The sequence below is a fragment of the Geotrypetes seraphini genome, chromosome 4 (genome assembly GCF_902459505.1).
Source record: "Geotrypetes seraphini chromosome 4, aGeoSer1.1, whole genome shotgun sequence".
Classification (NCBI taxonomy): domain Eukaryota; kingdom Metazoa; phylum Chordata; class Amphibia; order Gymnophiona; family Dermophiidae; genus Geotrypetes; species Geotrypetes seraphini.
The window spans coordinates 259,007,093-259,023,370 of record NC_047087.1 but is presented as its reverse complement, the minus strand read 5'-3'; the positions used below and the strand labels follow the sequence as shown (position 1 = coordinate 259,023,370).

Here is a 16,278-nt window from a genome sequence, read left to right as displayed (position 1 = left end):
GGTTTATTAATTTGAAATCAGCAGTGCACTTCCTATTTATCAGGACAGCAACCCCAGCTTTTTTCCCCATTGCCGGTGCAAAGAAGCATTTAGAAATCCAACCCCCAGATAACTTTTTAGATTCAATATCAGAAAGGTGCGATTCTTGAATAAAATATATGTCCGCATTTTGCTTATTTAAGGAACGTTAGTACTTTCTTTCTCTTAATAGGATGATTTAAACCATTGACATTAATAGAATACATTTTTATATACATATATTTTATAATTAAACTTTGGCAAATACTTCTATAATAGTAAAGATGACCAGATCTCAGTACATTAAGTAAATATATTTCCTGCATCCAATCCCCCCATCCCTTACCCCTCCCAAAAATAAAATTATGAAAGAAAAATTCAATTTTTATATTTATCCCATTTTCAATCCTCATCAATATATTATTGCTCTGAACCCCCCTCCCTCTCTCTATGCTCCCTCCCCTCCCTCCCCCTAAACATTGTCTGACCTGGAACACACATTGGTATAGCAGACCCTAAACCCCCTCCCCCAGACAACTAATACCCCTCCATATTGAATTAACATATCTCAAAAAGTTCAGCTATTCTTTTTCCCCCCCACATATGTAATATTTAATTAGTTATATTTATACATATTCAATCATTCAGTTAATAATTATTATCATTAATATTGAAATTACATTGTAGCAAATTACATAAAATTATCTGTGATGAATTCAAAATGAATATTCAAATACATGTTCATACATATAAATTATTCATATTAATAATAGTATCTTAAAATTCTTTATCTCCTTATTATCTCTTCTTGAAAAAAATCCCAATTCCCAGACTTAACCCTTTATTTAATAATTTTTGTATTTCATATCAATTAGTATCCCGGTGAACTATATCATTATATTAAGATTCTTATTTAATTAATTCATATAGATTATAAATATATCTTCTTTCCAAAATAATATATATCCCATCTTAATATTTTGTTAACATTTTTAAATTTAACTATAATTCCATGTATATTAAAATATTCACTGTTAAATTAAATATATTCAGTCATAGCGTTAATATATTATTGATACTAGCATTCAACCAATTTATTTATAACATTCTCATTTAAAAATCATTTATAATATATTCAATATAATAAATAATTGAATAAAATATATGTTCATAATATATTCATTATAAATAAATATTCATAATATATTCAATATAAATAAATATTTAAATGAAATATATATTTTCATATTTATTAAAGTCTAAAATTATTTCCTATTTTATTAATAATCCCTTTTTGCAATATTTAGTATCATATATTTATTTCCTTATGTTAATCAATTATTATTATTCAGAATGGGTAGTAATTAGTAGTTAGGTAAATATATATATAACTCATAGATAATTAATTTCTTATTAATTTAAGAATGTATCAGTAGCTTCAAAATATTGAAAAATTAGTCAAAAGATCTTCACATGCAATAAAATGCAGTAAAATTAACTTGGTCCAATATCAATCCACTTCTTTTTTCCTTCTTTCTTCCTTTTTTTCTCTTCTCTTCAAAATGAGTCTTCTCCATTTTCTCTTTTTCCTTTAATTAATTTTCCTTTATGTAGACATCGGTTCATCTTTTGATAGAAACTCTTTAAGTTTGGCAGGATCTTGAAAATACCAGGATTTATTTCCAGTAGATATTCGCATTGTAGATGGATAGTACAAGCCGTACATAAAGCCTTTTTCTTTCAACTGCTGCCTCAGCATTAGAAACTGCTTTCTGATGTTTGCAGTGTGTTTTGCAAAGTCTGGGGAGTGACAGTTCCCTCTAAGCTGAGCAGGAGTCCTCCACCCACAGTCTCACCAACAGAGGGTGTTGTTTTACTGTCACATTTTCAATTGTGAGGGACAGGCAAGTTTTGCAGGACTCCAGGGAACATACCTGTCCTTAGCGACTGAAAATATTCCACCCCCTAGTGGTAGCAATGCAGCTGGAGGACACCTGCTCAGCTTAGAGGGAACAGTGAAATTTGTTACTTCCAGGATTTCTAAAGCTTGCTGGTATCTCAAAACTTTAAAAATCAAGGATCTGGGGCCACTCTGATTCACTGGTTTTTTTGAAGGGATTCTATGTGCAAGTTCTATCTCCAACGGCCACTTGGAGTTTAACTGTAACAGTTTAGGTAGTAAGTTCTCTAAAAAACTGTACAGTGTCTCCCCCTTCAAGATTTTCAGCCAGTCCAAGCACTCTGATGTTCTTCCTTTTCCCCCTGTTCTCCAAATCTATCAGCTGAGTTTTCAAGCTTTCCACAGTTTGTCTTTCATTTTCACACTTCTGTGTGACAGCTTCCAGCAGTTCGACCCTCTCTTCAATCACAGACATCCTCTGCCTTTCAGTCTGGATCTCTTGCTTCAGACTTAGCACTTCCTCCTTTACCTCCAAAATTTTACCAGCATTGTCTGTCAGCATTAATTTAATTTTAAATAGTTCAGCCATTATATCAGCTTTATCTGAGAATTCCTCTGTTTCCAGCGGGATCGGGACACTCGACGGAGACACCGGAGTCACTTTAGATCTTTTTGCCGATACACCGGAAGTGCACGGCTTCTCCGATTTTCCTTGCCTTGTGGTAGCCATTTCGGAAGTTATTTTTGTTATTTATAATGCGGATGAGCGATTTTAATCAGCTGTTTCCTTTCTGTTTGTTGTCTGGGTTCGGGGAGCTCCGCTGGTTATGCGACCATTTTGCGCGCTCCAAGCCACGCCCCCCGGAAAGAAGCTTTTAGTCAAAAGACCATCCTTCAAAGAATGGAAAAAAGGATCCGAATGAAAAAAATAAGCAGCAACATAAGCATTGACCACTTAGATGCAAAGTATTAATTAAGATGGATACAAAAAAATATGAAGAGAAACTTGCCACAGAGGCAAAAACTCATAGTAACAACTTTTTCAGGTACATCAGAAGTAGAGAGCCTATGAGGGAATCCATGGGACTGTTGGATCATCAAGGAGAAAAAGCGGCACTCAGAGAGTATAAGGACATATCAGACAGACTGAATGAATTCTTTGCTTTGATCTTTACAGAAGATGATGTAAGATTTACCCATACCAGAAATGGTTTTCAAGGGTGATGCAGAGGAACTGAAAGAAATCTTATTGAACCTATTAGATGTGCTGAGCCAAACTGACAAGTTAAAAAAATAATAAATCACTTGGACCAGAGGTATACCTGAGGGTACTGAAAGAACTCAAATATGAAATTGCCAATCTGCTGTTTGTGATCTGTAAACTGCTGCTAATATCGTCCATAGTAACCTGAGATTGGCGAGTGGCCAAAGAGGTGACAAGTTGCTTAAGCAGTAGCACAATCTTACAGTCATGGGCTTAACAGTTGAACTGTCCTCCACAGAATGATGGTTTTCTTAGCGACTATAATCACCAAAGCATCAATATTATGAATCTTAAACAATCACTACAGGTCAACCTGAGGAAGAGGATAAAACTGATTCATCAATCTTGACCCCTTGAGAATCAGATCTGGGGTCTCCCACTCTGCCAGCACCAACACTCATAGAGCCTTTTTGGTAGTGAAGGGCTTTTGAAGGCACCTTCAGGTATTCCAAAATAAGATCTCCCTTCAAGGTGGACTCTGCCACTCCTGAGGGAATCTAAGAGTCACCAGCTTTTGCTATATAAGAGAGGACAACTCCTCTTGACAAAACCCCACACTGTCAGACAGTTCTAATTAAGAGAGACCTTTTAAACTCTAGAAAGGAGTCCCTGAGGGAAACTCTTATTTGGAAAACTCATCCACCCCAAAAATTCTCCATGAAAGAGGATGGAGAAACCCTGAGTGGTCCAGCAACTCCTATCACCTCCGGGGAACATGGCCACTTTTTTCTAGAGGCTAGAGGTCCCTGGGATAGCTCCCTACTGGAGAAGCCCTTGAAGCCTAAGGACACACTATCAGAAAGGTGGTGAACAGGGGCCCTAATAGGGCAAACGGATCTCCTTATGGCCAAAGTCTAGAAGAAGGGAGGCCTTGCAGCCAGGGGAACCTGTTATACTTGTTTGCCAGGACCCATAAATCCCACAATTCCAGCTGGTCAGTCTGGCAGAAGACCTGGACAGAACTACAACTGAAGACATAAAGCTCCCCAAAAGGCAAAATTGGTTTCCTTAGGTCCAATTACAACAGGCTTATCACCGGCCTAAGACTAGACAGGACTGGTGTCCCTTGTATCAGTGTGTATTGTTCCTCCAGCACTCCGAGACCTGGCAGCAGGGAAGGGGGGTGAGGGGAAACAAACAATGTTTGATTTCACAAGTCCTGAAGCAGTCCAGCATTAGAGCAAAGACCCATAGGTCGAGGCTCCAGGCTACTGAGAAGGAATTAACAGCTCTCCTCCACCTCAATCAGTGGATTTTGCTATGGCGCAGAACTTGGGAAATAAGTCCTCTGGTGAGACTTCAATCACAAGTTAAGGGCTATAGACTGAGGGTCATGGAGTCTGGCCCAAAAGCTGAGAAAAATAATAGAAACTTATATTAGTTCATCTGCACTATTTGCTGAAGGCAGAAAAATACTGGGACGTTCCTGGTCCACCACCTGTTATACTTATATCATCATCGGAATCTTCAAGTTTACTTCCTCCAGCTGGGCTGGACTTGTCTGAACTGGTCCAGTAGGGATAAGGAATAGTAAGAAGTTTCCTGGATAATAGATATACTGTTAATAATGCAACTCCCACCATCCCCAATAATTTTAAAAAAAGTTTTGATGCTTATGCAGCAATACTAGGCTTTTATAACTTGTGCCCACCCATGTTCAATTATTGCATGGCTTATGTCTATTGATCTTCTCTCCCCATGTATTCGTGATCTTATGGAGATAATTGTGGGGGTTTTGTTTATTAGAGGGAAATTTTTTTTCAAGTTGATTGTTTCTAAGCTATGTATACCTTGTTTCTTCAATCAAGATGACCTTCCAGTACCCTTAAGAACAGAACTTAATTACCTTACCTTTAGAAAACTACTTAAAACTTACCTATTTGTTAAATATTTATCTATTCAGTAACTTTGCTTCATGGAGTTTTTCTCTCCTTTTATATTTTTTTATTGAATTATTGTTTTATTATTATGCCTTCATCTATGTCTGTTATGTATGATGATAATTGTTTGTTCATTCCTTTTTATAGGTACTGCAGTTAGATTGTGAGCCCACTGAGACAGAGAGGGAAATTATTTAAAGTACCCGATTAGATTTTTGGCTATTGTATAAGTCGAGTTTTTATTTGTTTTCTTGTACACTGCTTCAAAGCTATTGTGATGATTTAGTGGGATATATACTCTGCATTAAATTAATTGTACTTGAGTGTATCATCTTTAAAATGCAAATATCAAAAGTTAAATAAAAAAGAACCTTTGAAGGCTATATATTGAGCTAGGAGTCTGTGCACCTCATCAGACCAAGATCACTTCTGCAGGATAGATAAAAGGGTCACTGCTGAAATTCTGTTATGTCCACTGAAATCATCAGAAGAAATACATCGAAGTACAATAAAGCCAGCAAAATCTGAAATACATCTTGTCAACAGACCATGATTTTGTTCTTCTCACCATAATACTTTTCAATATATGGTTGCCGGTGTAAGAAGAATGATGCGTAATACCGTGTGTGTACTTTCACCATGAAAATCCAACAAAGTCCAGAGAGTGACAAATATATTCATTATATAATTATTACACCAATAATTTAAATCTTACCAGTCTATCAAGTAGATATCAGGTGTAAGACAGTATGACTTGAAGTGGAGAAACAATTTAGAGAGATTTTCCTCAAAGAATACTTCAAATGCTGCAAAATATTTCAGCATCTGAAGAGAGAAAACATATACACACAAAAATCACATCATTCCATAATTACTATTCCTGAGAACTCATATCTGATGTTCTATTTACCCTGAATCTAACACAAAAGGGGAGTTAGACAAGGTTGTCCTTTATCTCCCTTACTTTTTGATATCGTTCTAGAACCCTTATTAATTGCAATAAATCAAACTAAGGGAATAAAGGGAATCACATTTTCTAATTGGGAATTTAAATTATCTGCATATGCAGATGATATATTATTATATTTAAGAGAACCAGAAGACACCATTCCACATCTACTTAATTTAATAGAAAAGTTTGGAAAGTTTTCTGGATATAAAATCAATTGGGAAAAATCTGAAGTTCTTCCAATTAATATCCATTGCACCAAAGGATTATTTGATTCATATTCATTTAAATGGAAAGAGGAAGGACTAAAATATTTAGGTATTCTTATAAAAAATACAATTGATGACACAGTTAAAGAGAATGAAAAACTTTTATTAAAGAAAATAACAGAAATGTGCGAGCAATGGAATCCTTTACATCTTTCTTGGTGGGGAAGAATCCAAACAATTAAAATGATGATTTTACCTGTGGTTTGTTATCAAATGAGTATGATTCCAATATTTTTTCAGGGGTCATTTTATAAAAAATTAAACAGTATACTAACAAAATTTGTTTGGTTTGGGAAAAGACTAAGAATCGCTTTAGCATCATTACAAAAAACAATTAAGGAAGGAGGGGTAAATTTTCCAAATTTCTATAGGTACCATCAAGCCTATATTTTAAGACAGGGAATGTATTGGATCCTCCCAGATCTCATGGAAAATGTACCCGACTGGTTATATTTAGAATGGCGCCTCATGTTCCCTTTACATCCAGAACATTTCATTAGTATAACAATACCTAGGAGATATAAAGATCATAGAATTCTAATAGATACATGGAAAACATTAAGATTTATAAGCAATTTATCAACAGATCCATTGGCTAAATCTTTAAATCAATCTATTTGGGTAAACTCCAGGATCAAAATTGGTGGATTTAAAATAGTATGGAAACAATGGATAAAAGCAGGTATACGTACTTTAAAAGATGTAATAGTAAATGGATCACTGCTTAGTTTTTCACAATTGCAACAAAAATTTGGATTAGAAAAAACACAATATTTTAAATGGATGCAATTGAAGCAGGCCATTCAGGAAGGGTTCCCTGAATGGAAGAATCTTAACACTCAATATGGTTTACCAATCCTTTGTTTTCAAGCGGATTTTCTAGGACACCAAGCCGCAAAATGGTATAAGAAAATAAACGAATTTTTAAACAAAAAAAAGAGATCAGGACTTAGGGATATTTGGAGTATTGAGATAGGACAGATAATTTTTCCATCTCAATGGCAAAAATTTTTGTCCTGGAGAATACATACTACAAGATCAGCATCAGCATCTATGAGTCAAACATGGTTGTTTTTATTACATAGAGTTTTATGGACGCCTACGAGATTACAAAAATTAGATAGTAATAGATCTAATAGATGCTGGCATTGTAGAATAGAAGTGGGGACATTGGACCATTTACTATTCTTTTGTCCCTGCATTAATTCCTTTTGGAAATTAATTTGGCCCCAAATTAATAATTTATTAGAAAATCATGTTGGACTATCATATGATACAATATTATTTGGAACAGCAATGAGAACACAAAGTCCGATTTCAGCTAATAATAATAAACTTTTATTAATTTTAACAGGGGTCGCCATACAGCAAATTACTCAGAACTGGAAGGATTACACTAAATTGAATTACACTTTTTGGTAGAATTCAATTTGTCATATATATAAAATGGAAAAAGTATTGGCATTACAACAAAGTTATATTAAAAAATTTAATAAAATATGGGGACCATTGACAAATTATTCTACTGATCAGATATAATAACACATGTATAGAACATATAGAAGGGGTAGGGAGGGAAAACTATTGTAATATTAATATGATATAAAATTCTGATAAAGGGTTTATTTAATTCACATTGTAAGAACATTTAATAATAATTTCAAGTGTTTTTTCATAATTGAATGTATTACATGTATTTCACTTGATGTAAGAATTTAAAAAAAGAATAAAAAATATTTATTAAAAAAAAAAAAAAAAAACTAACACAAAACATATGTAATTACTCACCTGTAGCAGGTGTTTGGGGACAGGTAAGCAGATATTCTAACATATGGGTGACGTTGTCCATGGAGCCCAGAATAGTCATGTACTAAAGTGTACTGTCACTTTAAAAACTTTAGCACTGCCTGTACCATGTGTGCCTTCCTGCCTGATGTCAGCTCACAGCTCACGAGACCATCAGTTCCATCCAAAAAACAAGAAGCTAGCTAGGGGAGGTGGGAGGGTTGTGAGAATATCTGCTTGCTGTTCTCGGAGAACATCTGCTACAGGTGAGTAACTGTGTTCTCTGAGGACAAGCAGGCAGTATATTCTCACATATGGGACTTCCAAACTGCCAGGTTCATGCCTCTAGAAAGAGGGTTAAATGTAACTGTACTGAGGCTGATGAAATCTCTGAGGAAAGAGGGAAGATGGCTTCTAAAGACAGAATAAAGTTTTGAGAACTGCCTGCTTAAAAAGGCGGCACACCATCAGGTCTTCCCCCTAATCCAGGACTGTCACAGACTCCTTGGTGGCCCGTCTGAGACCCTGCATCCTCCAAGATTGAGGATTCAGACTGGGGTATTAAGGGCAAGGACTCTGATCCCCATTCCTTCCAGTCCTTCACCGACTGGACCTCTGTGCCCTGCAGATGACTCTTAGTTGAGAGAACCGTGCTCTGGGAGAGTAAATGTCCCTGCGCAATCACAGGTGTAACCCCAGATGGTACCTGCATCCCCTGATAATTTATTAAGGCTGCAAATATTAAACTCACACAATCTGAAGTAAACCCTTGAACATGGAACCCCAAGGACTCCTGCAATAACACCTTGTCTCCTCGTGGTCCCAGACGCTACCTGAGGGCTCTATGGGAGATTTCTGACCCCCAAACTGAGCCACCTGAGAGTGGGATGCCCTGCAGGGACCAGAGGGGGCTAAGCCCAGTGTTCCTGCCTCCCTTCCCAAACATGCTCCTTGGCATGAATCCACATTAAAACAGTCTGAAGAGTTCATCTGAAATGATTTTAAGCAAAACTGAGGCATTTTGAGACAGACAGAGGCTTTTAATATTAAATTAGGAAATCTAAGATGGCCATTGTGGCAGTGTTATAGTGACCAAAAAATTGGCCCGAGAGAGCTAAATAAAAACATAAAAAAATTCAACAAAAGAGTTTTTGGAGGTGGGGGACCTAAATAACAGCCCCAATAATCACTAAAACTTCAATCTGTAGACCATCTAGATGTCTCCCAAAGGCTATAATTGCCTGTACTCACTGTTATGCTAGTGCTGTGGCTGCTTCAGCTCAAACTGCAGTTGGACAATGGAGACGAAAGTTACCTCAGACAATCATGAAATTGCACTCCAAATGCTTGTATCTTCAGGCTGCCAGTCAGACCCTGAACAAATCTGAGACCCCAGACCCCACAGCTCCTCATGCATCTTTGGGGGGGGGGGGGGGGAGAAACGCAGCTGACACCCACTAAAGCCCCAAGACAGACACAGGGCCACACAGTCTGCACTCAAGCTCTGGTAAAATCCAGGAGGGAGTCGCGCTTTCAGGGGAACAGATCCCAAGCCACCAAAGCATTAGGACAGGCTGGCCAGGCAGGTTCCCTCTAAAAAGGTTGCCCTCCTGGTTATAGACATCAGACCAGAGTCTGTGTCTTCTCCCAGGCAGAACTGTCCAAGTCAAACTGGGAACATTTGGAGCACCGCGAGCCTGCGAGCTCGAATGAAGACCAGAAAATAAAAAGTCTAAATCATAGCAGATCAGAAAGTCATCTTCCAACTCGCTTGTAGAAGGAAAAACTGAGGAGATGGGGCACAGCCCTGAGATGCAGGAGGCACAGCCAAGAGAAGAAGATAGATGATGTCTTCTAGAAACTTGCAAGTAAAGGAGAATAACCAGTCCTATTATATCGAGTACACTTCTTGAACCCACTAGGCGTTGGGGACATTGATGGAAATACAGCTGACACAAAATCAAAGGGCTTAATTGTAAGCCAAAAATGAGTCGATGCTCCCGGCAGAGCCAGAAGGCAGAAAACCGCCTGAAGGCCCCCAAACCCCCCAAAACTCTAACAAGATAAAAAGGGGGAAAATTAAGGAAGAGAAAACATATGAAGAAAATACACAAAGGCACAAAAGTGGAGAAAACTTAAAGCACACTGAAGCAGTTTGAAAAATCACGACTTCTTCACTCCGCAGAAAATGAAGAACTGAGGTTGGGTGGGAAGGCACACGAACAGTATGGACAGTACTAAAGTTTTAAAATGGACAGTACATTGATACATGTCCATTCTGGGCTCCGTGGATGATGTCGCCATATGTGAAAATATACTGCCTGCTTGTCCTCGGAGAACTACAATTACCCCTGGAGCCACTGAAAAATGCTGCCATATTTAAAATTCATATTTTTAATCTATTTAGTCTAACATTTTATGCCACATATAAAATTCCACTCATTCATAAAAATTCACAAATTAAAAAGGTAGTAAATAAGATATGACAATAATGTATACAAGAAACAGATGATTCACAAGTACATTCTTCAGAATCAACATAATAGCAAGTTATATGTTCATATCTGTATGCCTACCATGCCATGGTCCACTCGGAAGAATGCCAGCTGGCATGGTTTGTTCAAGAGATTTGCAAAGGAAATAAAAGCATCAGCTTCTTCTAAGTTGAGGATGAGTACTGCAGAAATGAAGGACATTCCTTGAACCTTTCAATGGAACAAAACACATTATTTAGTAGAGAAACGTCAAAATAGTGTCTATGTTAATTAAGAGTACAAATCTGGAAATGTTGTTGTTTTTTTAAACAGATGTTCTCTGAAGACAGTAGTTCACCAGAATTGAGTCATATGACTGTGCTAAGCATTTAAGGCATGAATCTTCCAGCTCTTTCCAAAAGCACTAAAGTCAGCTTGGAGAGGAGATAGTTGATTTGGATTTTGTAGACCTCAGTCATTTCACCCTTAGCTATGAAATGACTTAGGTCTACAAAATCCAGAGTCATATAGAATTGATAAAAGTGAATCAATTTTTTTCAAAAAAGTACAAAGACCAAGGGTTGCTCAATGAAATTATATGTAAATACCTTTAAGACTAATAGGTGAAAAAATATTTCCTCTCAAAAAGAATACTTAAGCTCTGGAACTCATTGACAGCAGTTAGCACAGCTGGTGACAGCAGTTAGCACAGCTGGGTTCAAAAAGGGTTTGGACAAGTTCCTGGAGGCAAGGCCATAGTCTGCTATTGAGAAAGACATGGGGAAGCTACTACTTGATCTGGGATTGGTAGTATGGAATGTTGCTACTCTTTGGGTTTCTGCCAAGTAAGGACCTAAATTGGCACTCTTGGAAACAGGAAACTGGGCTAGATGGACCATTGGTCTGATCCAGTATGGCTATACTTATGTATTTCTTTGCTCATGCATGGTAGTTCCTGCACTACAGATCCTCCAAGTCATAAAAGTGAGATTCCCTAGTTAAAGGTCATAAAGGGGGGGGGGGGAGAACAGAAGGGAACAGCAATAAAACTTTGCTCAGAAAATTTTTTTTTTTCTATTTTGGGCTCTGGGAAGGATGGAATTGGTTCTGCCCCACTGAGAGAATACTAAGAAAGGACAGTTCAAATCCAACATCTTTGAAAGAGGCTATATCCAGAAGGTAATGGAATTTAAATGTATGACCTAAACTCAATGTCATACCCTTGCACATCTTCTCAGTGGAGACAAACTTAGATCAGCAACCAACATTGGCATAGCCCTTACATAATGCGCCCTGTCATACCCTCTAACATTAGACTTGTCTGGATTTAAGAGAAGGCGGCACATCTTTTACCAAATCAGATGTGATATCCTTTATTATGACACTCCAGGTCTACTTCTGGCTTCATTAGATTGGAAGCCAGAAGTAGAAGCAGTGGTGTCTTTGGAAAATAGGAGAGAAGCAAAGACACTACATTTCTGTGGGTCAGGCTAAGACTGCCACTGAGCTGGTAAGTAAAGGTATACCTGTAATCTGAAGGCCTCATAGAGGATTTATAGACTAGTTCTTAGTCCAGGCAACTTTGGCAGTAAGCCCCCCACAGGATGCTATCATGAAGGGCAGAATGTTATTTAAATTTTATTGCCTTCTGTTTAAAGTGTTATATGGTTATGCAACAGTCTATCTGAATGAAAGAATTAACATGAAAGAAGTCATGAGACTAAGGAGAGATCTGAACCTCTTTACCTAACCTCCAATTAAGACAGCAAAGAGACAAAAACTGCTAGAAGGACTGAAGACCTTCCAAGCAGCAAGACTGGTTGCAGATGTTATCAGAATATTAAAAACAGTACCAAACTACAGACTCTTCCAAAAGCTCTTACAGTTAAAGTTACTTTATTTGATATACCACTATTAACAAGATTATAAAACCTTGAATTAGTCGGTGGTTGCAATGGGCTCCCTAGCACTGAAGACTGGAATCTATTGTTACAATCACCCAGGAAGCCATCTGCAGAGGCAGGCTCCTGGAGAAAGACTGAGGAAGAAGCAACCACTTCATGCAGGCTCGAGCCTCCAGCATCCAAGGTAGACCTGTCTGTAATGTGTCCGTCTGAGGAGAACAGCATGAGAGCAACGCATGTTGGAGAGGACTTATGCGGGCTCTTGGCCAAGGCATCACATATATTGTGGCAGCGCCCCTCAGAGAACAAGGGGGCTCTGATCAGTCAGAAGTCCAGATAGGGATATACTTGTAGACCCTTCTTGAACAAGTGAGCAGCTACCCCAACCATCACTTAGGTGAAGGACGAACAGCTGTCGCCAGGCCAAAAGGCAGAGTTGAAAATCAAGAATGATTTTCCAGAACATGAAACCTCCTGTGGTCTGTGAAAATAGAAATATGCCTCTTCAATGCTGATCTTTGGGCTGCCAGTCAGGCACAGAACCTGACTATACCCCCACGGACTGATGGACACGTATACAGAAAGGGGGGGGGGCTGAGCCTCCTAAGGGTGCCCTAAAGCCTGTGCTCAAATCCCTGCAAGGCAGTAGGTGAGAAATAAATGCATGCACAGACCCCCTCTCCAAAAATACTTGTGCAGGCTGGTACCACTAGGGATTGGCCTGTCAGCTGCAGACTTAAGTCTGCTTCTTCTCTTCGCAGACAGAGCTGTGATCAAGGTGAAAGCTCCAAGCACAGAAAACACTGAACACAATAAGAAAAAGAACCAACAGAACAGAAACATTCCTTCCGGCTTGCATGTAGAAAGGAAAAACTGCAGGTGGCAGTAGAACTCATAGTAAAGTAGGAGGAACACAGAAAAAATCCAGAATGGGTTCCTTCTGCAGATGGCTCATGGCCATGGTGAGATAACCCACTTGTCTAGAATGACACACCTATTGCACTGGAAATAAGAATATTAAAAAAGCTGATGCCTAATGATTTTAACTGTCAACAAAAATAACGTATTGATTTTGTGTTTTGATTTTGTATCTTTTTAATTATGTAAACCATTTTGTATCCCTTTTTTGGGAAGGGGAAGTCCATATAAGAATAAACATGATATGAAAAATACACATTTGTGCTTTAGGAGGACTTTTACTTTAAGAAGAATTAATTTGTTTCAATGATAAATTCTGTGAAAGACTCCAAGAATTTCTATACTTTTTAAAGCTGTACAAGCAGTCAATTCTTATGCTTTCTACTTTTCATGTTATGATCAAAACCTGGATTTAAAAAAACATAAAAGCTAACTTCATAACATTCACCAGGATGGAAATGATACTTACATATCCAACATCAGGCCTGTAACATGTATATGCTCCCAGTACACTGTGCAAAAGATCATGATAAGGACCGCCCTTAAAAGAAAGGGAAACAGAAAAGATATCTTTTAGAAAAAAATATTTGTCATTGAAGTTAAAAAAAAAAAACCCCCAACTAAAAATAATTTCTTCCTAGGTTCTGGCTGTAATATGCGTATTACCTTTTCAATATTCTAACAGACTTTATTAATCACTTCGTAGTCTTCAAAAACTCTTCTACACCAACACTGCAAAATTATTTCTGATTCCCTTTAGTTTTGTTCACATAGCTCTTACCTTCTGAAAGATATACAAAGATGGAAAGGTACGGGATATGTCCAACTTTATTAGTTCAAGGCTAGCCTCACGATCAGCAACAGACACTCCTGAATCTACAAGTCAACAAAAATCATTTTCAAATATCAAAACACTGAGGCATCTATTATGTATAGAAAGATGTTTGCAAATGAAAAAGAGTTTTGAAAAGCCATATTTAAGGAGCAGTAAAGAAGGAATAATAGTTATTTAGAAGAAATGCCCTATAAGTTTCAAAGTTGTTAATGCCAACACAGAAGACCACCTTTAAAATAGACTTTGGAATTATATTTTGGGTTGCTGGGCAGTATAACCAATGTTAGAGTAAGACATGAGATTTTTGGGAACAGTTGATTTTTCTCCAATAAAGTATATACAAGGGGGTGCTGAAAAGTTCTCAGCCCAACCAAAAAGGGAATGATATGGAGCCATGAAATTTACAAGTTATTCACCCCTAAGTTTAACATACTTGGCACATCATATCTGAAGTTTCTGTAACACTTCCAAAAAACACTCTGGTCACTAAAATACTGCCCCACTGCTGCAATCATCTCTGAATCACTCAAAAATTGTTGCCCTATCAAACTCTTTTTAAAGTTTAGAAACAGAAAATAGAAGGATACGCCATATATCTACTAAATCACAAGTTTGTATCAAATTATCTAATCCTAATGATTTCATTATTTTACTTGGTTTTTTATCCAAAATAGGATCCATTACAGCATTGAAATCTCCAGCTACTACTAAATTAGAAGCAGCCAGTGGTAGTAATATCTGTTGAATATTTTTGAAAAACTCCATTTGATTTGAATTAGGAGCATATAAATTGAATAAATCCAGGGTTGTATTCCTCAGATTCATTTTAATATGTACCCATCTTCCTAATGGATCAAATTTTATTAACTTAAAATCTGCTATACATTTTTTATTTATGAGAATAGCTACTCCTGCTTTTTTTCCAACAGCAAGAATATTCTTTTTGTTCTCAGGTCCATAAATCCTTTTCAAGAATTGATTATATATTTGTTTCTAATAACATAGCACAAAAAGTGATGAAAGCAATTATTGATCCTATTATCATATCAGATCATGCTGGTGTGTGGATTGATCTACAAAATGATATATCTGTTTATTCTAAACCAATTTGGAGATTTAACAAATGCTTTACTTGCAGACATAAAATTTATAGAAAATATTAAAGAAAAAATGCATGAATTCTTTCAATTTAATGATTTGGATAACATAAACATTGAAATTTTATGGGACGCTTATAAAGCAACAATGAGAGGAAATATCATATCATATTCTGCATATATGGAAAAACAACTTAAAAAACAATTTATACAATTGGAACAAGAAATTAAATTATTAGAACAAAAATTAATTACTAAATGGGAACATGATACATTGCAGAAATTATTAAAAACAAAAGTTAAATATAATGAGATTTCTTCTCAATTTGTAAGGAAAGATATGTTCTGTCGGCAAGTACAGTATTATGGAAATTCAAATAAAAATGGAAGATTATTAGCAAATTTTATTAAAGCAAAAAAAAGAAAATCTAAGATTATTGCAATTAAGGATAAACAGGGCAATACACACACTAGTAATGAAGATATTATAAAACAATTTCTTGATTTTTATAAGGATTTATACACTTCTGATACTTATGAAAATAAAGAACAAGATGGTATAGAATTTTTAAAGGCATTTATTGGACCAAATATTCCGGATTATATAAAAGGAAGTTTAGAAGAACATATATCTTTAAAAGAAGTAGAATCAGCATTGAAAGCTCTTAGAGTTGGATCCGCTCCAGGTGGAGATGGATATACTGTTGAATTTTACAAAACATTTCAAAATATTTTATTACCTTATCTATTAAATTTATATCAATATCAAATAAATAATGGAAATATAACAGGAACTATGGCTGATTCTGTTATAATTGTCTTACCAAAACCAAACAGGGATCCGACATTGATAACAAATTATAGGCCTATATCTTTGATGAATGTAGATGCTAAATTAATTGCTAAAGTGCTAGCTATAAGATTAGCAAAAGCTCTTCCTTTTATTATTGATATACACCAAACTGGATTTGTTGCTAAAAGACAC

General features: G+C 36.6%; 1 protein-coding gene across 1 annotated transcript in view; it reads right to left on the bottom strand.

Annotated features, from left to right (window-relative positions):
* The window catches only part of TBC1D12 (TBC1 domain family member 12), a 164,160-nt gene that overhangs the window by 13,653 nt on the left and 134,229 nt on the right, over positions 1-16,278 (bottom strand). The window contains exons 9-12 of the mRNA XM_033940671.1: positions 14,143-14,237; positions 13,831-13,902; positions 10,642-10,770; positions 5,778-5,887 (exon numbers count right to left, since the gene is read on the bottom strand). Of these exons, the coding sequence (XP_033796562.1) occupies positions 5,778-5,887; positions 10,642-10,770; positions 13,831-13,902; positions 14,143-14,237 (406 nt within the window). The remainder of the gene's footprint in view (positions 1-5,777; positions 5,888-10,641; positions 10,771-13,830; positions 13,903-14,142; positions 14,238-16,278) is intronic.